The sequence below is a fragment of the Hippopotamus amphibius genome, chromosome 9, assembly GCF_030028045.1.
Source record: "Hippopotamus amphibius kiboko isolate mHipAmp2 chromosome 9, mHipAmp2.hap2, whole genome shotgun sequence".
Classification (NCBI taxonomy): domain Eukaryota; kingdom Metazoa; phylum Chordata; class Mammalia; order Artiodactyla; family Hippopotamidae; genus Hippopotamus; species Hippopotamus amphibius.
This window is the reverse complement of record NC_080194.1, coordinates 140,573,937-140,597,560: the sequence shown is the minus strand read 5'-3', so window position 1 is coordinate 140,597,560 and position 23,624 is coordinate 140,573,937. Positions and strand designations below refer to the sequence as shown.

The 23,624-nt window shown below is 52.5% G+C and overlaps 1 protein-coding gene across 1 annotated transcript in view; it reads right to left on the bottom strand.

Moving 5' to 3' along the window:
* The window catches only part of MMD2 (monocyte to macrophage differentiation associated 2), a 45,196-nt gene that overhangs the window by 10,109 nt on the left and 11,463 nt on the right, over nt 1-23,624 (bottom strand). Inside the window, exons 2-3 of the mRNA XM_057750586.1 lie at nt 6,370-6,451; nt 4,198-4,358 (exon numbers count right to left, since the gene is read on the bottom strand). Of these exons, the coding sequence (XP_057606569.1) occupies nt 4,198-4,358; nt 6,370-6,451 (243 nt within the window). The remainder of the gene's footprint in view (nt 1-4,197; nt 4,359-6,369; nt 6,452-23,624) is intronic.

Below are 23,624 nucleotides of genomic sequence, written 5' to 3'. Positions count from 1 at the left end.
TGGGCTTTTCGAAAGATTTCAAACGATAAAAAATTCAGTAGCTTAAAAGAAAGTGCAAGACACAGACTCACAGATACAGAGAACAAACTAGTGGTTACCTGTGGGGAGAGCAAGACAAGGGGGAGGGGATGAAGAGGCGCAAACTGTTAGGTATAAAATAAGCTACAAGGGGAATTCCCTGGTGGTCCAGCGGTCAGGCCTCAGCGCTTTCACCGTGGTGCCCCAGGTTCCATCCACGGTTGGGGAACGAAGATCCCACAAGCCACACAATGCAACCAAATAAAAAAATAAATAAAAATAAAATGAAACAAAATAAGCTACAAGGATGTATCATACAATACAGGGAATATAGCCAGTGTTTTGTAGTAACTATAAATGGAATATAACCTTTAAAAATTGCGACTCACCATGTTGTACGCCTGTAACGTATACAGTAGTGGACATCAACTGTACTTCAACTAGACAATGAAAAAAATTCAAGGACCTACTGTATAGCACAAGGAACTGTACTCAATATTTTGTAATAACCTATACAGGAAAAGAATCTGAAAAAGAATATATATATATATGCATGTGTGTATATATACATGCACACATATACATATATATATGTATGTATAACTGACTCATTTTGCTGTACACCTGAAACTAACACAACATTGTAAATCAACTACACCTCAATTAAAAAATAAAACAAAATAAAATTGGAAAAAATGAACTAAAAAATGCACACTCAATAGAAGCATATGGAGAAAAAAGGACCCTCTTGCACTGTTGGTGGGAATGTAAACTGGTGCAGCCACTATGGAGAACAGTATGGAGGTTCCTTAAAAAACTAAAAATGGAACTACCATATGACCCAGCAATCCCACTCCTGGGCATATACCCAGAGAACACCATAATCCAAAAAGAAACATGTCCCATAATGTTCACTGCAGCACTGTTTACAATAGCCAGGACATGGAAGCAACCTAAATGCCCATCCACAGATGAATGGGTAAAGAAGATGCGGCACATGTATACAACGGAATATTGCTCAGCCATAAAAAGAAATGAAATGGAGCTTTATGTAATGAGGTGGATGGACCTAGAGACTGTCATACAGAGCGAAGTAAGCCAAAAAGAGAAAAACAAATACCATATGCTAACTCATATATATGGAATCCAAAAAGATGGTACTGATGAATCCAGTGACAGGGCAAGAATAAAGATGGAGATGTAGAGAACGGACTTGAGGACATGAGGCGGGGGAAGGGGACGCTGGGACAAAGTGAGAGAGTAGCACTGACATATATATACCACCAACTGTAAAATAGATAGCTAGCGGGAAGCTGCTAGATAACACAGGAAGCTCAGCTTGGTGCTTTGTGACAACATAGCAGGTGGGATGGGGAGAGTGGGATGGGGACTCAAGAGGGAGGGGATATGGAGATATATATATGTACACATATAGCTGATTCACTTTGTTGTACAGCAGAAACTAATACAACATTATAAAGCAATTATAATCCAATAAAGATTTTTTAAATGGAAGAAATGAACTAAAAAATGCATATTCAATAGAAGTACAGCAAGCAGAAGAAAACACGGAAAATTAAACATTTATGAGCTCTATTCTGTTCTCCTTTCATTCAAAAAAAATAAGCACAAAACCAACAAACCGAGCTGCCCCTTGAAGACCCTCTGGGTTCTGGCACTCCGGTTCAGGTCCAGGCTCTGGAGCCAGAAGACCTGGGTTTGAACCCCAACCCTACCACAGAGGGACTATGACCTTGAACAAGTTACTTACCCTCCCTGGTCTCAGCTCCCTCATCTGTAAAATAGGGAGGATACTGGCTACCTATCACGGGGTCACTGTGAGGACTAAGGGGGTCAGGACTTAGCACAGCGCGCATAACAGGCAGTGCTCATAAACGTTATCTGCTTCCGTTATGACCTCCCCTTGAAGAGCAAATTACAGTCTTCAATGTGTCTGAGCAGTGTGGTAGCCAGCCTCCAAAATGGTACCCAAGGAGCCCCACCTTCCGGTCCTCACACCCGCACGCAGCCGCCTCCCACAATAAAGACAGCAAACGTGTGGAACCGGCAGGAGGCTGCAGAGATGATGGTGTGTGGCTTCTGAGGCTGGATCAGAGACGATATCACAGCCTCCACCTCGTTCTCTGGAACAACTAACTTTGGGAGGAACGAGCCGTGTGGCCGAGGGGAGGTCCACGTGGGAAGGACTGAGCACTCCAAGCATCCAGCACCGACACGCCAGCCCTGCGAGGGAGCCGGCTCGGAAGTGGGTTCTCCAGCCCAGGTCCGGCCTTCAGGTGACGGCAGTCCCGGGCAGCATCTAGACTACACGGGCGACCTTGAACCAGAACCACACGGCTAAGCTCCCGAATTCCTGCCTCTCTGAAGCTTTTGAGAGAGTCAGGGTTTACTGTTATTTGGTTGCCCTCTGTGATCCAGGGTAATTTGTTAACTACAGCAGTAGTGAACGACTATGAACTGTGTTTCTATCTAGCAGCTGCAGCCCTCACTCAACGTGGCCAGTGTTTCTATCGGACGCTGGGCTAACTGCAAGTCTTCCTGGAAATAAAAGCAATAACGATAGCTGGTATGTACCGGGCACATTCTATAATCAGAGCACCGCTCTAAGCTCTTTACGAGCGTTAACTCTTAGCCCCACCTAGGAGGTAGGGACCACACTTTTCATCCACCACGTCACACATGAGGACACCAAAGGGCAGCACAGTCACACCACTGGTAAGTGGGGCCCAAATGCAGCAATGGGTGTCTTTAGAAGGAAAAGGAGAGGGAGATTTGGACACAGAGACACGCGGAGAGGAAGGCCTGTGAAGACAGAGGCAGAGACTGGAGTGATGCTGCCATCACCACTGGAGGAACCGTGGAAACCACCAGAAACCAGAAGAGGCGGGGAAGTGTCCTACCCTCGAGACGTGAGCCCCCGACACCTTGATCTCAGGCTCCTAAACTATGAGAAGCTAAGTTCCCGTTGTTTCAAGCCACCCAGTGTGTTGTAACCCATTACAGCAGCCACAGGAAGCTCACAGAGTGGGTTCAACCAGGACCCACAGAGAGGGAAGAACGGGGACAGGAGGGGGTGAGAAACAGCAGAGTCACAGGGCTTCCGGGGGTAAGAGCGGCATTGGACATGGGGACCAGCGGTCACTGCAGCTGCTACAATGGACCAGAGCGTCCCCTCACTTTATGGGGTCCTTGGAATCCTGGAATCAGCTCCGGCTTGGACACAACCACGTGACCTTGAGCAGGTCCTGCCACCTTCCAGATTCAGTGTCATCACCCACAAAACAGGGATTCTACAAGCTGCCACGTGGATGAGGCCTGGGACATCACAGTCAGTGAAAGAAGCCAGTCACAAAGGTGGAAGCATCTCACGTGTCCATCAACAGACGAATGGATAAACAACGTGTGGTCCAACCATTCAATGGACTGTGATTCAGCCTTGAGAAGCTAGGCGATTCTGGCACCCGCTACAACATGGGTGAACCCTGAGGACGCTGTGCTCACGGAAGGATCAATACTATCTGATTCCACTTACGTGGGGTACAGAGAGCGGTCAGATTCAGAGACCGGAAGTAGAAGGGTGGGCGCCAGGGGCTGGGAGCAGATCGGGAGTCGGGGTTTAATGAGGACAGAGTTTCGGTTTGGGAAGATGAAAATATTGTGAGTGGACGGGGTGATGGTTGCACAACAAAGTGAATGTACTTAATGCCACGAAACCGTACACTTAAAAATGGCTAAGATCGTAAATTTTAGGTCATGTGTATTTATCACAATTTGAAAACAATGAAAAACAAATCGAAACTAAAATCCAGGATTCTAATGCCTACATTGCACAGGTACTGGAGAGATTCAGAGCGACATGTGCAGCGTGCCCAGAACCTGGGGGGGGCCCAGGAGGGGGAGATTATTATGACAGTTAGGGGCGTCCCTCACAGTGACCCTGGGAGCCAGGGGCTTGCTCCTCTGAGCTCGCAGAGGTGAGCAAACGAGGCTCAGGAGGGTGAGGTGGTCACCCAGGTGGGACTCCGCCCCGCCGGCCTGAGGCGGACAGCGCAGGGCCGCCCACCCAGGGCCCGTCCCGCCTCACCCTTGGGCCCCCGCAGGCCCAGCCCTGGCCACCCGCCACGCACACACCCCTCCCGTGGGCTGGGCAGCAGGTACCTGAGGTGGCTCTTCTTCCAGGAGATGGTGTGGAAGACGGTGGACACCACGAAGAGCCCACAGAGGCCGAGGCCGTAAATCCAGGCAGAGATGGCCTCCCAGGCGTCGTCCGACAGGAAGTAGAGGTTGGAGCTGCCGAGGATGCTCGGGATGATCCAGAGCTGGGGCGGGGGCGGGGGGGCGTCAGGGCGGCCGCGGGGGCGGGCAGGGCACGCACAGAGCCCCAGCAGCCCCGAGCCTCTCTCCAGACCGGCACGGCCCCACAGACCCTCCCGCAATGGGGGGAAGGCTCTAGACCCGCACGGCCCCACAGACCCTCCCGCGATGGAGGGAAGGCTCTAGATCCACACAGTCCCACAGACCCTTCAGCGATGGAGAAAAGGTTCTAGACCCGCACGGCCCCACAGACCCTCCCGCGATGGAGGGAAGGCTCTAGATCCACACAGTCCCACAGACCCTCCAGCGATGGAGAAAAGGTTCTAGATCCGCACGGCCCCACAGACCCTCCCGCGATGGAGGGAAGGCTCTAGATCCACACAGTCCCACAGACCCTCCAGCGATGGAGAAAAGGTTCTAGACCCGCACGGCCCCACAGACCCTCCCGCGATGGAGGGAAGGCTCTAGACCTGCAGTGTCCAACAGAACTTCCTGTGATGGAGGAAAGGTTCTAGACCTGTACCATCCAAGAGAACCTCCTGTGATGGTGGGAAGGTCCGAGATCTTCACTGTCCAATAGAACTTCCCATGGTGGTAGGAAGGTTCTAGATCTGCACTGTCCAACAGAAGTTCCTGTGATGAAAGGAAGGTTCTAGATCTGCCCTGTTCTAGTACAGGCGCCACTAGGCCCATGTAGCTACTAAGCACTTGAAAGGTGACATGTACCACGGAGGCCTTGAAGTTTTCACTTTAATTGATTTCAATTTCAATTCCAACAGCTACAGGGGGCCAGTGGCTACCCCATTAGACAGCATAACTCTAGAGAACGCAGCAGGAAAACACGAAGCCAAGATCTCCTGTCTCCAAGAAGCATCTCTGGCCACTGCCCCCACCCTCGATGTCAGCTGATACCCCAGCCTCACGCTCTCTGGTCAGGCCACACCGCTTCTTGCCACTGCACTGCTGCACATGTGGTTCTCTCTGAGGACGTCTGTCCCTCCCTACCTGGAAAACTCCTCACTCTTTAAATATTGGTTCACCCATCATGTCCTCTGAGACGTCTCAGAACTCTCCAAAGCACTGGGGGGTAAGTGATCCCTGAAAGGGTTTGCTCAGTGCTGTGTGTTAAGAGCACTTTTTCTGGAAAGACACTCTACAGCCCCGGCCAACAGAACGACAGTGTGTGTGTGGGGGGGGTGGGGCAGGACAGGTAATTTTAGATGTTCTAGTCGCCACATTTTAAAAAGAAAAAAACAAATAGGTGAAATTAATTTTAATAACATATTTTGCTTAGTCCAATATCCAAAATATCATTTCAGTGTGTAATGAATGTGAAAAGTATTAAGGAGATACTTTACATTCCATTTCTCATGCTAAGTCTTCAAAAGTTGCTGTGTATCTTACACTCACAGTGCATCTCCATTCAGGCAAGCTGCATTTCAGCTGCATGAGGCCCGTGGCTACCACGCTGGACAGCGTAGGTCTACAGCTCCGTCAGATCTTCAAAAGGGCCCATGCACCAAAGGGTTAAGGACCACTGCCCAGACAAGGATCTCCCAGACAAGGCAGGGGCGGGGGGCGAGTCGGGGGGAGGAGGTGGCAAGCACTCCAGGCAGAGGGAACAGCTTGTGCAAAGGTGCGGGGCTGTGCCTTCTATTTCAGAAACAGTAGCTGGCACAGGGCGCTGGAGCCTGGGGGCAGGATCAGGGCAGTGGGAGGTGGGCCAGCATACAGGCTAAGACCTCTCTGGGAGCTTGCTACCGAGCCCGGATGCTGTACCAGGTACTAGGGAGCCACTGAAGGTTCTTAAAGCAAAAGAGAGGCGCCATCAGTGCCACAGTCCAATTCCCCAGATGACCTTCCCTCCAGATTCCACTTACTCCTCCTAGGGCCACGGAAGACTTGAGGAACAGGCCACGCGGGACATCACTGTGGAATGGAAACACAATCTCTCCGAGCGCAAAGAGGCTGCCTCCCCGCACCCCCCCTTTTAGCTCTCAGCCCCCCAAGACTCACAGCATGGGTGGCACAGTTGGCGGCATGTTCGTACTCCGTGGGCTGGTACCTCTTGTGGGCGGGGACTCGGTGGTTCATGAACCTGGAGGGAGACACACAATTCCCGGGAGCTCAGCCAGGAGGCCGGGAGCAGCCCGGTCACAGATGCCCAGGAGGCCTGAAGACCTCAGCCCCTGCTGCTGGGAAGATGGTCCTCCTCTCCTCCCCTCCTCCTCACCCTTCCTTCCCTCCCTCCCTCTCTCTTTCTATTACACTTTAAAAAAAATTTTAATATGCTTTATTTTTTTAATTTTTAAAATATATTTATTTAGTTAGTTATTTGATTACACTGGGTCTTAGTTGTAGCTGGCAGGCTCCTTAGTTGCAGCATGCGGGCTCCTTAGTTGCAGCATGCAAACTCTTAGCTGTGGCATGCATGTGGGATCTAGTTCGCGGACCAGGGATCGAACCCGGGCCCCCTGCATTGGGAGTGTGGAGTCTTAACCACTGCGCCAACAAGGAAGTCCCTCTATTACACTTTTTTCAGACTATCCAACATTTTGTGCCTAATCCCCAAAGTGGTGTTTGCTACGTATCAGGCTTCAGGGGAGTCCCTGGCGGTCAGTGGTTAGGACTCGGTGCTTTCACTGCTGGGGCCCAGGGTCAATTCTTGGTCAGGGAGCTAAGATCCTGCAAGCTGTGCAGCGTGGCATAAATTAATTAATTAATTAACTAATTTAAACAAATAAGTGAACGAATAATGAATATGGGTTGCAGCATCCTCTTCCATTTCCTGTTTTTAATTTTCTTTATGTGTAACGGACACACCATACAGCTCCCCCGGGTGCAGCTACATAGACACACACCCAGACGGCCACCACCCAGAGGAGCCAGAGCTCCGTTCCCACACCCTAGAAAGTGCCTTTACGCCCCTCCTTGGGGTGCTGCCCCCTGAGGACACCCTCCTCTGACACGGCCACCGCCGGTTAGTTTTGCCCGTTCTCAAACCTCCCATCAGTGGGGTCACACAGCACACATCCTCTGGGTCCGGCTCCTTGGGCTCAGCGTGACTTTTGTCAGCCTCAGCAACTGGTTGTTTTTGTTGCAGTCGAGTATTCCACCGTGTGAGCGAACCACGGGTTACGTGTTCCGTCTACTGGAGGCAGACGTCCCAGCTTGGGGCTGTCGCGGTACCTCTGCTATGAGCATCCATTGGCGTGGACACGTGCACTCGTGTCTGCGGGGTGTAGATCCACCGTGGAACGGCCAGGTGACTATCTTGACAAGGAACATTCCTTTTTTTTTTTGAACTTTTTTTTTTTCTGGCTGCACCTAGCAGCATGCGGGATCTTAGTTCCCAGACCAGGGATAGAACCTGTGCCCCTGCAGTGTACACATGGAGTCCTAACCACTGGATCACCAGGGAATTCCTGACAATAAACATTCCTGATGTTCTGGTGTCTTTGGGGGACCTTCCAAGCCCATCCACAGCCTCTACCCCGTTCTCTCGTCTGAACCACACGGGAGCGCCACCGGCCCACGGAGCCACACCAGGCCTGTTCTGCGGAGGGGAAGCTCCAGTGCAGGGTCAGGAAGTGACATCACCCAGGTGGGACGGGACGTGGCCGCCCTGGCTGACAGGACTCTCTGCAGGGGTCTTCAGGTCAGGCCGGCGGGGGTGGGGGAAATGAGATCTCTGAACACTTGGCTCTCGGGCAGCACGCAGGACCACACTGGCTCAGAGGCAGGTAAGTGGACAGTTCACCTTGGACTTTGCCAAGAATCATCCACCAGGTGGGGTTAAACTCCACTAAAACACCAAAAACTTTCCCCCCAGGAACCCAATTATTACTAGAAAGACCCACACAAATGAGAAACAAATGAGTGTGTGGTTGAGAACAAAGGGCTCGTTGCAGTACAGTGCACAGAGCATTTATAAAGCACCCACTGTATGCTGTGTCCATGCTAGGGGCTGTCCACTTAGCATTTATTGAGTACCTTCTGTATGCTGGATCTATGCCAACAAAGCAAATATAATAACAACAAAAATATTGTTGTGGGTTCAATTGTGTCCTCCCCAAATTCCTGTGCTGAAGTCCTAACCCCGAGGACCTCAGAATGTGACTTATTTGAAAACAGCTGTTGCAGATACAATCAGTTAAGATGAGGTCATACTGGGGGGGCAGGTAGTGAGCCCCTAATCCAATACGACAGGTGTCCTTATAAGAAGACAAGGAAACACTGAATGAAGTCAGAGGCAGAGGCTGGAGTGACGCAGCTTCACACCAAGGAACACCAGGGATGCTGGCTGCCACAGAAGCTGGGAAGGAGGCCCGGAGCAGATTCTCCCTCGAGCCTCCAGAGGGAACCACTCCTGTAGACACCTTGACTTTGGACTTCCGGCCTCCAGAACAGAGAGAGATCAGATTTCCCTTGTTTTAAGCCACTAAGTGTGTGTTCGTTTGTCACTAAAACCCTGGAGACACTAACACAGATACACACAGTGTTAACTTTGATAGATTTTGCCCAAAAGCCCCCCAAAGAGGCGGTGCTAATTTATGCTCCCTCCACTAGGGCTGGAGGGTGGGGGTCTGAGGCGAACCGTGAAGGGGTGCAGTGGACACCTTTCTCCCGAGCGGGAAATCAAGTCTCCTCCACCTGTTACACGGCTGCCGGCTTCCCCGCTCCTTTAACAAACACCAGCAAGCCACCCGTGGTGCCAGCCACTCGGGGTCTGAGGGTGATGTCATGGTTGCCGTGGCAACCAGGATGGGCAGTTATTTATTTATTTCTGGGCTCCACAAAACTTTCCTTGTCTCTCACCCTGCACTGCAGCTATTGAATGAGAGAGAGACAGAGACAGAGGCCGGGGGGCCAGGGCACCGGGGCCAGGGGCAAACGCCCAAGGAATAGAGTTCCCACAGCCTTCAAGAATCAAGAACTTTTTCTTTAACTCCTTGTGGCCTAAACCTCTAGGCAGGCATTTGGAGAGGACGATAAATCCATTGTTTATGTTTTTAATTTTTCTTTTAATTTACATTCAGTAAAATTTGCCTTTTTTGCTACACATTTTTATGAGTTTTGGCAAATGGAGAGAGTTGTGTAACTGCCACCATAATCAAGATAAATAAAAGGTCCATCCTCCCCCCCCCCCCGCCCCCGCAAAAGCCCTCCTGCCCCTGGTACTCTCTCCCTCCCGCAGCCCAGCAACCGCTGCTCTGTTCTCTGTCCCCACAGCTTTGCCTTTTCCAGAACAACATGTAAATGGGATTGTACAGAAGCCCTACAGACCTTATTTTTTAATGTCTAAAGAGAATTGATTGCGTAAAGTTCAGTGTATTCTTAGGTGAAAAGAAACTGCGCTTTGAATGCTAAATAGGGATTTACTTATTATCTCCTGTTTTCCATGGTAAGAAAGTGGACCCTCCTAACGTTACTATTCCTGGCCATCATCTCAGCCCTTCCAGCCTTTTTTTCTCCTCTTTCTCCTCCCCAGCCTTTTGAGTTTGGCTCCTCGCACCCCCCGCCCCAGCCCCCTCAGCTTAAAGCAGGTGAGATTCATCCAATGCTGTTGCCTGGGGCCAATGGTTCCTTCCTTTTTATTGTTCAGAACTGTTCTATCTCAAGGATGGGTAACGGCTTGTTTATCCACTCCCCCCGTAGAGGGACGAGGGAGTCATGGTGAACAGCTGAAATGCAGAGATAAAGTTTAGAACGTTCTGGAACAGAGCTGCCAGTCAGCTAGGCAGCCTTCAAGATTGTGGGAAATTTCAAAGAGTTGACATTTCTAGGAAGCTGCTGCTGGTTCAACTAAAGGAGGGAAATGGGCCTTCTGCCTCCTTTCTGGAGAACACAAGCCCCGTTCTGTGGCCAGCCCTTGCCATTTCAGATGACCTCGTGGCCACGGCATTTGATGGGGGTGCGGAGCGCAACTCCACGTGGAGGGCTCCCAAACTGAGACGGCAGGGAGACAAGGACAGAAGGTTGACTCCCACCCTGACCTGGAAGGGGCAGGGCTTTGGAGGCAGGCACAGCTGGATGGAAAATTCCTGGATGGTCACTTAGCTGCTGTGTGACCTAGGCGAAATGTCTTAATGTCTCTGGGCTGCAGCTTCCTTGTGTGTAAAAGGAGATAACATTACCTAGCCCACAGGTACCATGAGATGATACGGCTCAAGAGCCCACACGGGGGTGCCTGACACACAGCGGTGCTCAGAGAATAAATGTTCTTCTCACCTCTCTCTAGGGAGCTCCCCTAAGGAGCCCAGGCACCGTTTTCTTACTGGACCCATCCAGGTACTTCACACAGACCACCCCATTGAAAGCCCACAACATCCCTGCAAAGCAGTTACTATTCCAATTTAAAGATAAGACGACAAGAGGTCAGGCCAGTGTTTCTCAATCTTGGCTGCTCATGAAGAATCACCGGAGAAACGGATGGATGGATAAACAAAACACAGTCCAGCCATACAGTAGAATATTATTCAGCCATCATACCTCCTGCAATGAGGAGAAACTTCAAACATGCGATGCTAAGTGAAAGAAGCCAGACGCAGAAGGTCCCACATTGCATGGTCCCATTTATATGAAATATCCAGTACAGGCAAATCCATAGAGACAGACAGCAGATTAGTCGTTATCAAGGGCTGGGGGTACAGGGAGAAACTGTTTAACAGGTACGGGGGTTCAAAATTAAAAGTTCGGGGTGGGATTCTTTTCCTGTCATTATGCTAATGCTTTTATAATATAAAGATTTTTTTTTTTTGGCTGCGTTGGGTCTTCGTTGCTGCATGTGGGCTTTCTCTAGTTGTGGCGAGCAAGGGCTACTCTTCGTTGCAGTGTGAGGGCTTCTCACTGCGGTGGCTTCCCTTGTTGCAGAGCACCGGCTCTAGGTGTACGGGCTTCAGTAGTTGCAGGACGCGGGCTCAGCAGTTGTGGCTCACAGGCTCTAGAGTGCAGGCTCAGTGGTTGTGGTACACGGGCTTGGTTGCTCTGCGGCATGTGGGATCTTCCCAGACCAGGGATTCAACCCGTGCCCCCTGCATTGGCAGGCGGATTCTTAACCACTGCGCCACCAGGGAAGTCCCTATAATATAAAGATTTAATCGCACATGACCGTTGCCTGAAAAGGCAAGGGGGGGGGGGAGGGCGGGGCATCCCAGAGACACGATGGTCAGAGGCCCTGAAGACCGGAGAGGAAAATTCTGGAAGCCAGAAGGGCATCAGGAAAAGCCTGGTGGCTGGAAGAAGGAGGCGTGTTTCAAGCCTGGGAGGGAGCTCATGAGGCTGGGGAAGGGGCAGGGGTCACGAGGTAACCCCAATTCCCATACCCCAAGGTTCCAGCGTTCCAGAAGGGGCAGAGGGACAGTCATCTGCTAGCACCCACTCTCCCCTTCTTCCCTGGGAACCCTGACCTTCAACTTGGCACACGGATGCCCAGAATAAAGGAAGTCGTCGGAGGAAAACATCTGGAGGCAGGCTGTCTTCCCACCGTCACCCACGTACAGAAGAGCCAAGCTTTCTGGCAGCTTTGAGCTTACGCCCATGACTCCCTGAAGACATCGCTGCTGTACCTCGGGGTTTACAGATCCCACAGTTTGATCTTCTCTCCACTGTCCAATAACATGCTCCTCATGTCCACCTGAGACCACACCACACTGGCCTTTCTGGTCCCTATTTCTGCTAACATTCCACTCACAATTGTTACAAAGTCTCTGAGAAGCTGGAAGCTTTCTCTTCCACTGCTGAGTCCACACCAGAATTACCTTTAAAAGCCCCTTCTCGGTTCCCTGGCACGAACTTCAAAACCCTTCCAGTCTCTACTCTTTCAACCCTGGCTCCACCATTTACCATCTGCGTGTCTGTGGACAAGTTACTCAACATTTCCGGGCCTCACTTTTCTCATCTGAGCAATGGGGGTGTTATCAGCCCCCTACCCCGGGGGATTCTAAAGGGATGAAATGGGTTAATCTGTGCATAGCACTCAGTACATGTGGACACGTGACTGACATGGATGATTCTATTACTATAAATCCTCCATCCTATTGAACCCATTTTACAGCTGAGAAAACTGAGGTCCAGAAAAGTCAAATCACCTGCCTAATGCATGACAGCTAGGACAGAGCCAGGATTTCAGCCCAGGACTGTCCAACCTCAAGACCTGGGCTCCAGGAGCCTCACAGAGGAGGAGACACGATGTGTGAAGTGCCCTGTGCACAGCAGGCACTTATACACACTGGTCCCTCTCTGCCTCCTCTGGAAGAGGTGCTATGACATGTGTAAGTACGGAAACAAGAAGCTTTGCTTTAAAAATCAGTCCCCATCATTCACACCCATTAGGATAGCTATTATTTAAAAGAAAAAAAAAGCAAACAAAAAACGCGTGTTGGTGAAGATGTGGAGAAAGGGGAACCCTTGTGCACTGCCGATGGGAATGTAAAATGGGGCGGCCACTGTAGAAGACAGTATAGCGGTGCCTCAAAGAACTGAACATAGAATGACCCTAGCTGCAACAACGCCACTCCTGGCTCTACACCCAAAAGAACTGAAAGCAGAGATCTGAAGAGATACGTGCACACCCATGTTCACAGCCGCTTACTCACAGCAGCCAAAGGTGGAGGCACCTCAAGCGTCCACTGACAGCTGAGCAGATAGACACAATGTGGTCCGTCCACACAGTGGAATATGATTCAGCCTCAGAAAGGAAGGAAATTCTGACACCTGCTACAACACGGATGAACCTTGAGGACATGATGCTGAGTGAAATAAGCCAGACAACAGGAGGACAAATACCGTCGGGTTCCACTTGTATGAGGTCCTTGAAGGAGTCAGATTCACAGAGACAGAAAGCAGGATGGCAGGTGCCAGGGGCTGGGGGAGGGGAGGGGGAGTCAGTGTTTAATGGGGACAGAGTGTCAGTTTGGGAAAATGAAAAAGTCCTGGAGCTGATGGTGGTGGCTGCACAGCAATATGAATGTGCTTAATCCCACTGACTTGTACACTTAAAAGTGGTTTAAAGAGTAAGTTTTATGTTACGTATAGTTTACAAAAAAAAAAAAAAAATCAGGCCACAGGTGAAGCTACGCACGTGCAAAGACTCTCTGCCAACATGCCAGCAAGGAAGTGCCACCAGCTGGGTCTCCGCTGCATTGTTACCCCCTCCCCAGGGTCCTGCCCCGCCCGGAACAACAGCGACATCATCGCCTAGCAGGCTGGAGAAAGGGGCCAGAGCAACCACGGCTGCACATAAGAACCACCAGGAGGTCTGAAAACTCCCGACGCCCAGGCCACATCCCTGACAATTAAACAGCACCACCGGGGGGCCGGGGTGGGAGGGGTCCAGGAATTGGTATTTCTTAAACTTGCCGTGTGATTCCAGTGCACAGGCAAGGCTGAGAAGCAGTGGGCTGGAGGCAGAGCCCAGCAGGGATGGGATGATGGGCCCCACCCGGATGGCGCCAGGTGCCACACAACAGGGATGTCCCGAACCCCAGGACCACAGCCTGAACACTGGGCTCAGCAGGGGCAGCAAACAGGCTTCCACTCACGTGCCAACTCTGGCCCACAGATAAGAGGCTGCCTGGAGTGCTGCACTGAAAGGATCCTGAGAATGAATGAAGATGACGAGTTAGCAACGTGTGCCATGGGCACCAGACAGGCGAGAGGCAGCCACCCGGGCGTAAGAGTTACCCTCCTCCTCTCCAAGCCTCACAAGGACGCTGTAAACCGAGCACGGCCGAGACAATGCTTGTCATTTTATACAGGGATTCAGAGAAGTGAAGCCACAAGCAAGAAGTGGTGCAGCTAAGACTGCAATCCAGACCTTCTGACTCCTGGTTTAGAGGTCCACTCACGTCCCCTTTCAGCTCTGTCCATGGTCCTGACGGGAAAGTTTCTGCCATCAGTCTTTCACATTATAGTATAAAGTACCTGATCATCCTCTTCAGGATGGAGGACTGGCTGTGGAGCTAGAGGCGAAGGAAGAGAAGGGACAGAACCTGTTCCCAGCTCCTGAAACCCCCACCTCATTGGCCAGTGGTCAGAGCAGCCCTGGCCACAAGTTATCCATGACCCCCAGCCCCCCAAACCCTGGCTTTGTCAATCCTTCCCACGCTAGACAGTCCACTCCAAGACTCCCAGGTCCCAGTGGCTAAGGCAAAGCCCTGGAGGACCCAGAGCATAAATGCCGGTGCCAAGGCCAAGAACAGAAATGCCAGGCAGCTTCTGCAGGGGCTAGGAGACCCTGTGTTCCAGGGGGATCTGCTTCCTTTGTTTCCTATCCCTGACTCTGTCCCTACAACTTCTCCTCACCCCAAGAAAGCTCTCCCCATGGCCCACAGTCATCATGCCTCTGGGCCTTCCACACACTGTTCCTTCTGCTTAAAAGTCCCTTTCCCTCTTCTCCAGCTGGCAAACTCCTATGCAGCCTTTAGAGCCCAGGTCAAAAGGCCCTTCCCCTGAAAAGTCTTCCTCGATCCCTACCTTCACACCCCATTCAGACTGGGTTGTAAACTGCCTTCTCTCACCTCAAGGCCGCCACTTAAGTTGCCTGTTTGGAATCTCCTTTCCTCTTTTCTCTTCCTGGAGCATTCCTAGGCAGACAGAGTGGCTCTTTCCTCTGGACTCCCACAGCTGCCTGCGACCCCTACTGCAGCAGAGATGATATATATTCGGGTGCTTCTGGGTCTCCTTGGCCCCGAGACTGCAGAGCAGGGGACCAGCCCTGACTCTCCTTTGTCTTCCTGGACCCAATGCAGAGCCTCACACAACACGTGATGCTCAGCAAACAACCAGATAATCAATCATCTCCGAGCATTTACTCAGTCATTCAGACTTGAGGCAATGAGTCAGGAACAGTCCCAGTCTTAGAAAACCTTCATGGGACTTCCCTGGTGGCACAGGGGTTAAGAATCCGCCTGCCAATGCAGGGGACACAGGTTCAATCCCTGGTCTGGGAAGATTCCCACATGCTTCAGAGCAACGAAGCCCATGTGCCACAACTACTGAGCCTGTGCTCTAGAGCCCACGAGCCACAACTACTGAACCCACACACTGCAACCACTGAAGCCCATACACCTAGAGCCTGTGCTCTGCAACAGGAGAAGCCACTGCCATGAGAAGCCCATGCACCGCAACAAAGATTAGCCCCTGCTCACCACAACTAGAGAAAGCCCACGCGCAGCAACGAAAACCCAAAGAAGCCAAAAAAATCATAATAAAATAAAACCTTCAGAATTTTTGTAATAGACAGGCTCCAGGGACTTGGCTTAATCCAGCCAGGATCTTAGCCACCCAAGGTCACACGATTCCAGGGGTGGCACCAGTTTGCTGCTTTAGAAAAGCATGAGGTATGAATGGAAACCCCACTGGAGAGCCTGGGGAGAACAGGGGAAATGTTATTTCTTTTCTTTCTATTTCTGTGCTGCTTGACTGGTTACAATGTTCATTTACTACTTCAATAATTTTGTTAAAATCTAATAAAGCAAAATGTTTTCAATACGGAGGTCTAAAGAGTGTTTTGTAATAGTCGGCAATGCCTAAAGCAAGAAGCTTCACTGATGGTAAATCTCACTTTCCCACTCTGCCAGGACACACCCTCCCAATTAATATAATAAAGGTTCCCTCAGTGTTTCACCCCAAACTGCCTTTATGGCAATGCCTCTTCCTGACTTCCCTTGCCTTTATGTCCTTATATTCAGAATTGCAGCAAGAGGCTCTGTCTTTAGTTTACAATGTTCTCCGCGCCCCGCCCCCCCCCGCCGCCAAAATTAATTAATTAATTAAATACCGAGGTCTATGTCTGAAATCAATACTTGAGACCAGACATTCTCCAACCTCCAGCATTAGAGTTGGGAGAGGGGAGAGGCTGGTCTCAAAGAGAGTTCTGGAAACCACACAACTGCCCGTCCAGGGTACGATGGAAACACACTGCGGGGGGTCCCACTCGGAACCAGACTGCAGAGAGGACCAGCGAACAGCCTGCACTCAGGAACGTAGGTACATCGTGGTTGTGGTACACACAGGACACGCTCTCCAATTCTATTTACATAAACTTCAGGAAGCAGCACCAGCAGTCTTTGAGGATAAAAGCCAGATCAGTGGCTACCCTCGGAAGCAGGGAGGCAGTGACCAGGGGGCATGACGGGGCTCCTGGAGACTGGCGCCGTTGAGTGATTTGAGCTGGGCACTGGTCCCATGGGTGTTTTCAGTTTTCCAGCCGTAATGGAAAGGCACACACTTTCCTGTAGTTGTGCTTCAATAAAAGCTTAAAAGATGGTGTAGCCCCAGGCTCCTACCAGCCAGGTCTGGGACAGGTCTATAAAAGGTGTGCTTCCTAAACTACCGCCCTGAGGCCCTCTAGGCGCAGCCCCGGGCAGGGCCTAAGCGTGCTGCCCGCCTGCCCTGTCCCCACCACCTGGCCCCCCTCCAGGCCTGGGCACCCCAGCTGCTCCTCATGCCTCCTGCTCCCCGGCCTCCAGGCTGGAGGGGCCAGGCCCGGGCTCAGAGCTTCTGCAATTTCTCCCTCCCCTTCTGGCCTGGGCTCGGCCGGGGTCCGTAGGCCCCAGAGAGAAGAAGTCCTCCTCTCCCAAATGAGCTCAGGCCCAGGAAAACTGCTGCGGCCACCCCTTCCGGCTGGGCCAGTGCCTGGCAGCGGCAGCCCTGAATCCCCAGGACAGAGAACTAAAGAGATTTGTCCAGGAGACAAAGGGGGGGTCTGTCTGCCCCACAGAGGCCAGGGCAGCCCGGGGCAGAGCTGGCCCCGGGCCTCTGAGCCTCTCCCTTTCTCCAGCTTGGTCTCGGGCTACTTCTTTGTCTCCATTCATGAATTCACAGCTCCTACTGGACGGCAGACAGCATCTTGGCTCGGTCTTTGGGAAACAGAGTCGGGGAGAAACAGACCATGGGCTGGTGCCAGCTCAGATTGTTGTGAGATCAAAACCCCAGCGGGGAGACAGCGGGAACAGGAGAGGAAGCTGAGGAAGAGGGAGAAGGGCCCAGGTCTCTGGCAGGTCGGGAGCAAAGAACACGTGGCGTTCCATGTGAGCAGTGCTCCCTGGAGGTGTGCACCTGGTGGCACTGACCCAACATAGACCCCAGCCCTGCACCCTCCCCGGGCCTCCCCGGAGCATCTCTTCCCCTCTGGCATAATGAGGGTCCACGCCTCGGAAGCGGGGACCACCCCAACCTCTCTGCCTCACTGGAAGCTCCCAGAAGACAACAGATGAGGAGGTGACATGGGAACCCAGACCTTCTTGACCAGAAGGGGCGGGGCCTCCACCTCTGCAGTCTCTGTAACCAGGGGCGGATGTAGGCTGAGGGGTCGACCCACCGCCTCGATGCTGTGGACAGACAGCCCCCGCCCCAGCGTCCAGACCTGAGCCCGAGAGCTCTGACCTGCGGGTCTGCGCTGCCACTGCAGGAGCCCCAGAGCGGACGCTCTGAGGAATCAGCCTCCGCCAGCGACGCGGGGGAGCAGACGGTGCTCCCCGCTCCTCTGCCACGTTCCCCACTGTCTCCCAAGCGGAATTAAGCTCCTGGCGCCTACCGTGCAGCCTGCTTCTTACAAGCCCTTCAGCGGCCGCGTGCCCTGCCCTGCCCTCACGTCCGCACTCTCCTGCTGCTGTATCCCGGGGTCACCTCCCAGATGGACCCCTCACCGTTGCATCCTTGTCCCCAGGTCTGCTTCTGGGGAAACCCACACGAAGGCAGATGCTCTGCAGCTAAGAGTAAAACCCCGCAGATACCAGCCACAAGCAAACGCTCTGGGCAAGAAGCAATATTGCTTCTGAACGATCAGCTGAGGGTGTCACTGATGCCAGGAGGCTTGTCGGCACAGCACGTCACAGTTTGCAAGGCTCATTCGCACCCCCTGGCTTCCACCGCCTCTGGAAGGGACAGGTTACCACCCTGTCCGCCCACGAGCCCCTAAACCCGGGGCGCCGTGGCCTCCCCACCACACTCATGTCTGCAGCCTTCCCCTCCCCGATGGGATCACAGTCACCTTCCTCTCCCTCCCCGCCCCCCCCTCCTTCTCTGCAGGGGCCACACCCAGAACACATCCATGCCCCACACAGGAGTCCACTGGGAGGAAGTTTAAGAAACTGAGCAAATATCTCCCCCTACCCCATCCCCATCACTCCCAAAGGACCTTTAGCCCTTGGCTCACCGTAAGGGGGCCAAAGCAGCTCTAACTCCAGAAATGAGAGGGGCCACTTTCCAACAGATGGGCTGGTCCATCCTCCTGCCAGAACGACAGGGCATCCTGGAATGGCTGATCCCATCACAGGAAATCCTGCTTTCTCCCCACTTGTCCTATTCCCCAAGAAAGCAGGGGTCGCTCCAGGGCCCACGGAACACGGCAGAGGCCCGGGAATGCGCCATCCCCGCCCACACAAGCCACAGGCCCTGGCACAGCCCAGCCCCGCCCACGGCCAAGCGGCCAGGGCGCCATCCCAGGGCAGCATGGAGCAGAGGGCGCTGGGATCCCCCCGACACTGGCTCCCAGACCAACTCCACCCCCTGAGACCAGGATTCGGGGATCAACTCCGGAGCAAGGCAGCTGCCTTCAGGGAGAAACAGATTCCCCCAGAGACCTACACCTTTCCGGAGCAGAATGCACACATGTGCACGCACACGCACCCACACGCACTGGGCACACACCCGAAACACCACCCACACATCCTAAGAACATCTCCGTGACGAACAGGGACGGAGCCATTCCTCCCCCCGGAGGCCCTTCTTGGGAAGAAATGAACCCTTGGTTTTGTCTTAGGTAATAGTGAAGGCCCCAGCACTCTGGCACACCAGGGGTAGAGGTGTTTGGGGTGAGGGTCTTTTTCCTTAAGAGAGGCTCCTGAAAGTCACAAAACTGCCGCCGCTAATGAAATCATTGCTTCAGACAAGGGTAACCAACTGATGCGGAGAAGGCGGGCGAGAGGTTGCTGAGCCACGGGACGGTCAAATCCGGGGAACCCAGCATCATTCTGTCGGCCCCAAAATCAACCTCAGCATCACCAGACACGGGACAATCAGATGTCTCCTGACCCCCGGGGAGATGCAATGCCTGCGTGTCTTGCCTGTCTTGCCGAGAACGTTGAGCCTGTGTGATACGCCTCTACAGCTGTGCGGGCTACTCTGGCCGCCACTGGCCACGTGTGGCTAAGTCGACGGAAACTCACTGAAACTAAGTAAAATGTACAATTCAGTTCCTCAGCCACGCTAGCCACATATCAAGTGCCCGACAGCGCGAGGAAGTACTGCCCTGGCTGTCAGGTGCGATGGGGTCTTGTGGTTACAGAAGAAGTAACCCTCACCAGTTAGAGACGAGGACTGAAATAATATTATTTGGGATTTGTCTTCCGCTAACAGAGAGGAAAAAGCAGCGACGAAGCAAGTGTGGCAAAAGGTTCATAACTGTTCATTAGAAATTGTTAGTCACTGTTAAACTGTGGGGTCCGTTATACTACTCCCTCTACTTTTTGAATGGAAGTTTTCATAACAGGAGGAGTGGACTATTTCTATAATCAAAACACTGCCCTCCCCGCCATGCTATTCACCAGCAAAAGAAATGGTGACTTTGCAGAGACCAACCTGGTGGATGCCAACTGAACCAAGGGTCAAGGTTAAAATACCATGGCGGTCATCCTGTGCTGGGCAGTGGCCACTGGAACAGTGATGAGGCAGCCAGTAAAGTCTGCAGGACTCTTATTAAATGATACTGCATCGATGCTAACGTTCCTTTTTTTTTTTTTTCTCTGTTTCCTCTCACACTGAATAAATGACCTGCCTGTGTCACCATTTTCGACTAGGTTTCATTTTTCATACATTTTCTAATTGTGGTAAAATACTCATAACACAAAATGTACCACGTTAACCATTCTTAATGGCGTCACTTTGCGACATTAAGCGCATTCACACTTGTGCAAACATCACCGCATTCCATCTCTGGAGCCTTTCCATCCTCCCAAACTGAGGCTCTTCTCCATTAAACACTGATTCCCCCTCCCCCTCCTCCAGCCCCTGGCATCCAGCCTTCTACTTCCTGTCTCCGTGAAACTGATGACTCTAGGGACCTCGCGTAAATGGAATCACACAGATTTGTCCTTTTTTTGTGTGAGCGTATTAGCAGGAGGAAACAACAGCATTTTGTGTACTATGCTGAGTAGCAGAAAGTCCTCAGGCTTCATCCATGTTACAGCCTGTATCAGAATGCCCTTCCTTTTTAAGGCTAAACTTAATTTTTTAATCTCATTCCAAAAGAGAGTGCCCTGGGACTAAGGACATATGTATGCACTGAAGGCTTTGGGGTAAAGGGGCACCTGGGCAAGTAACCCTCCTGCAGCCAACAAATGAGAGGAGCCGCCCTCCCCAGTGAGCTCTAGTGGGCCCAGTCCCTTGGGGATCCCAGGAAGCTCCCCACTTTTTATTGCCATGGCAGTCTCTGAAGTAGCCTCCCCCACCTTGAGTTCCTTCCCTTCTGGAACCCAAATCATGCTGCTTTCAGCATAAATCAGCCTCAATGGTGTCACGGAGCCCATGTGAGAAAGGCCAGCTACTGGACGCACCCCAGGGCCCTTGGGGAACAGAGCTGGCAACCTCCCCACCGCACGGCCTGAGCACCAGCCTCACTGACTCTTCCCTGGGTGTCCCTGCACATTCCTCTCCATGTTCTGTCTTCTTCCAGGAGTGTCCTTCCCTCTCCCACACCTCCTCTGCCTCCCTGCAGAACTCCTATTCATCCCGAAGGACCCATCCAAATACCCCAACCTCTCTGCAGCTTCTTCCGTCCTACGGTGGGTCCTAGTGGCTTCTGCCTTTCCAGAATCTATCTCCCATGCAATCAATGGCACCACTTTCGTTTGGGGCCATCCTATCTCTGTTCTCACTCCATCAGGTTCAGGTGGAGCCACGCCCCACCTCCACCCCAAGTCAGGCCTGACTCCTAATCTCCAAGCTCCAAAAGAGGGGCTGTGATCTAGATCTGGCATAGCCTTTCCCCTGACCCCAGCGACAGGTCCGAGAATGGAAATGAAATCCAAGCCAGGACAAGGAGACTCAATTCCAGGGCTGTGGTGATCCTGAAGGATCCTACAGGAAACTCTCCATCCATAAGGGCTGTGGGCAGTCCTGAGAATGGAGCCACCAGAGGAAACAGAGCCCAGAGAAGGAGAGAGAGAGCCTGGTTGTCTTTGAGACCCTGGATCCAGCTGTACCTGAACCCACATACTTTTCATTTCCGAATACCAACCTTTATTTCCTTCTTTTCCCTCCCCCACTGCCCCTTCCTCCTCGTTCTTCTTCTCTCTCTCTTTTCTTTAAGCCAGTTCAAATTGAGGCTTCAGTTACTTATAACTGAAGATCCCAAAGTTACCCTCAAACCCTGTCTCACCCAGGCATTCAAGCAGAAACCATATCTACGTTTCCAGCATATTTATCGACATCTCAATTATACACTTGTTCGCCTGTTATCAGCAGACCGAGTCCTCCCCTAAACGATGAGTTTCTGGAAGGGAGGGGGCAAGCTCTGCACAGGATTCATTTCGGCACCCCAGCCCCGGCTCTCAACGAGGTTTCTAAGTGAATCAATGAACCAACTAACCAGCTGTGGGTGCCCAACCAATGGACAAGTCAGGCATGCCTGCCACATGCCAGACCATGCTGGCCCCTCAGGGGACACAGGGGGTCTGAACAGCCCCCAGCCCACCCCTTCTCCAAGCAGCTTGCAGTCTGGCTGCGGAATGGTGACCAAAGACACGGGACCTGCCATACTCTCCCCTGCTTGAGACAGGGACTTGGGACAAACCTGGAGGGGTGGGCTGTGTCTGGATGAATCTGAAGGTGCATATCTGCACTGCTGCTGGAATGGGGTTTCTGGACAATTGTCACTTCCTAAGTCTCCCTGCACATCTGTCAGCTCAGGTTTGCGGTCCAGGCAGAGGGCACTCAGCAGAGACCTGCTGGTGCTGAAAGGACAGCTCCCCTGGGCGCCCGTCACAGCAGCGCCCCAAACCCGCTGTCCCAGCACCTCCCCCCACCCCGCGTGCCAGTTTACATGCATTTCCTCCAAACAATCCCAGCCCCATCCCACCCGACCCTGCCCCTCACACCCTCGCCTGGCCACGTCGCCACCTGAAGTTCCAGCATACGGTTATCCGTCTGCTGTCTGTTCGTCACACCGGAAAGTGAGCTCCATGAGGTCAGGGAGCTTGTCTTGGTCAGCCCCGTATCCCCAGCACCAGTACGGCACCCGGCACATCACAGCACACAGCAATTATTGCTGAATTAATGAACAAATGAAACACAGGTTTCTACGCGATGCAGCCAAGAGTCCACGGCAAGGGCGGGAGTGTGCTCCTGGTTGTCCTCACTGTGGTCCAACAACACAGCTGGCATAGACCCAACCCCTCCCCCCCCACCCCACCTCCAACTAAAGACTGCAACCCAAGCAGTAATTATTAAAATCAGAGCCACACGATCACCAGGGCTCCTGATCCCTTCAGGCCCCCCACCCCTGACCTCTAGGGCTCCCGCCGCCTGGCTGGTGAGATCTATCCGCATGTCAAGGTCGCGGGGACGGCCAGACAACCCCAGCCTGGACGCCCTCGTGCCCTTGGTGACTCGTTCAGTTGGACATTTGCAGAGGAGGGGGAACGTCACCATCAGGTGGAAGAAGGGAACTCAAGGGCAGACCCCCCTCATCAGGTCTGACATTCACCTTCTTGCAGCTCAGGACCTGAAGGTGCAGGGACCTGGTCCCAAGGCAAGTCATTCTCTTGGTGTAACCCTAATAGCTCTGCTTCACTCAGAGTTATCCACTGTCCATTCTGTGGCCAGGGGGACATACCCCACACGCTGATGAGTGGGTGCACCGGGTCCACCCCTCCTGCAGCAATGGAGGACCCGAGTCCTAGGGAAGCTAAATGACCGGCCCAAGGGTGCCCAGTGGGGGAGCAATGGGACCGGGACCAACGATACTCCATCAGAGCACTCGCTCCATGCCATGCTCTGGGCCAAGCACTTGACGTGCTCGGCTTTTAGTCCTCCAAGCAACTCTGCAATGGGGGTCGATTATTCTGTCTATTTTACAGATGAGGAAACTGGGACTCAGAGACTCCATCAACCCTGTGAGATTAGTACGACTATTATTTACCATCTTTCAGAAGAGGAAACCAAGGCCCAGAGAGGCCATGTCACATGCCCAAGATCACACAGCCATTAAGTGGAATGGCCCCAAGCCAGACCCTGGTGGTCCGACACCTGAAGTCACCCATGGTGAA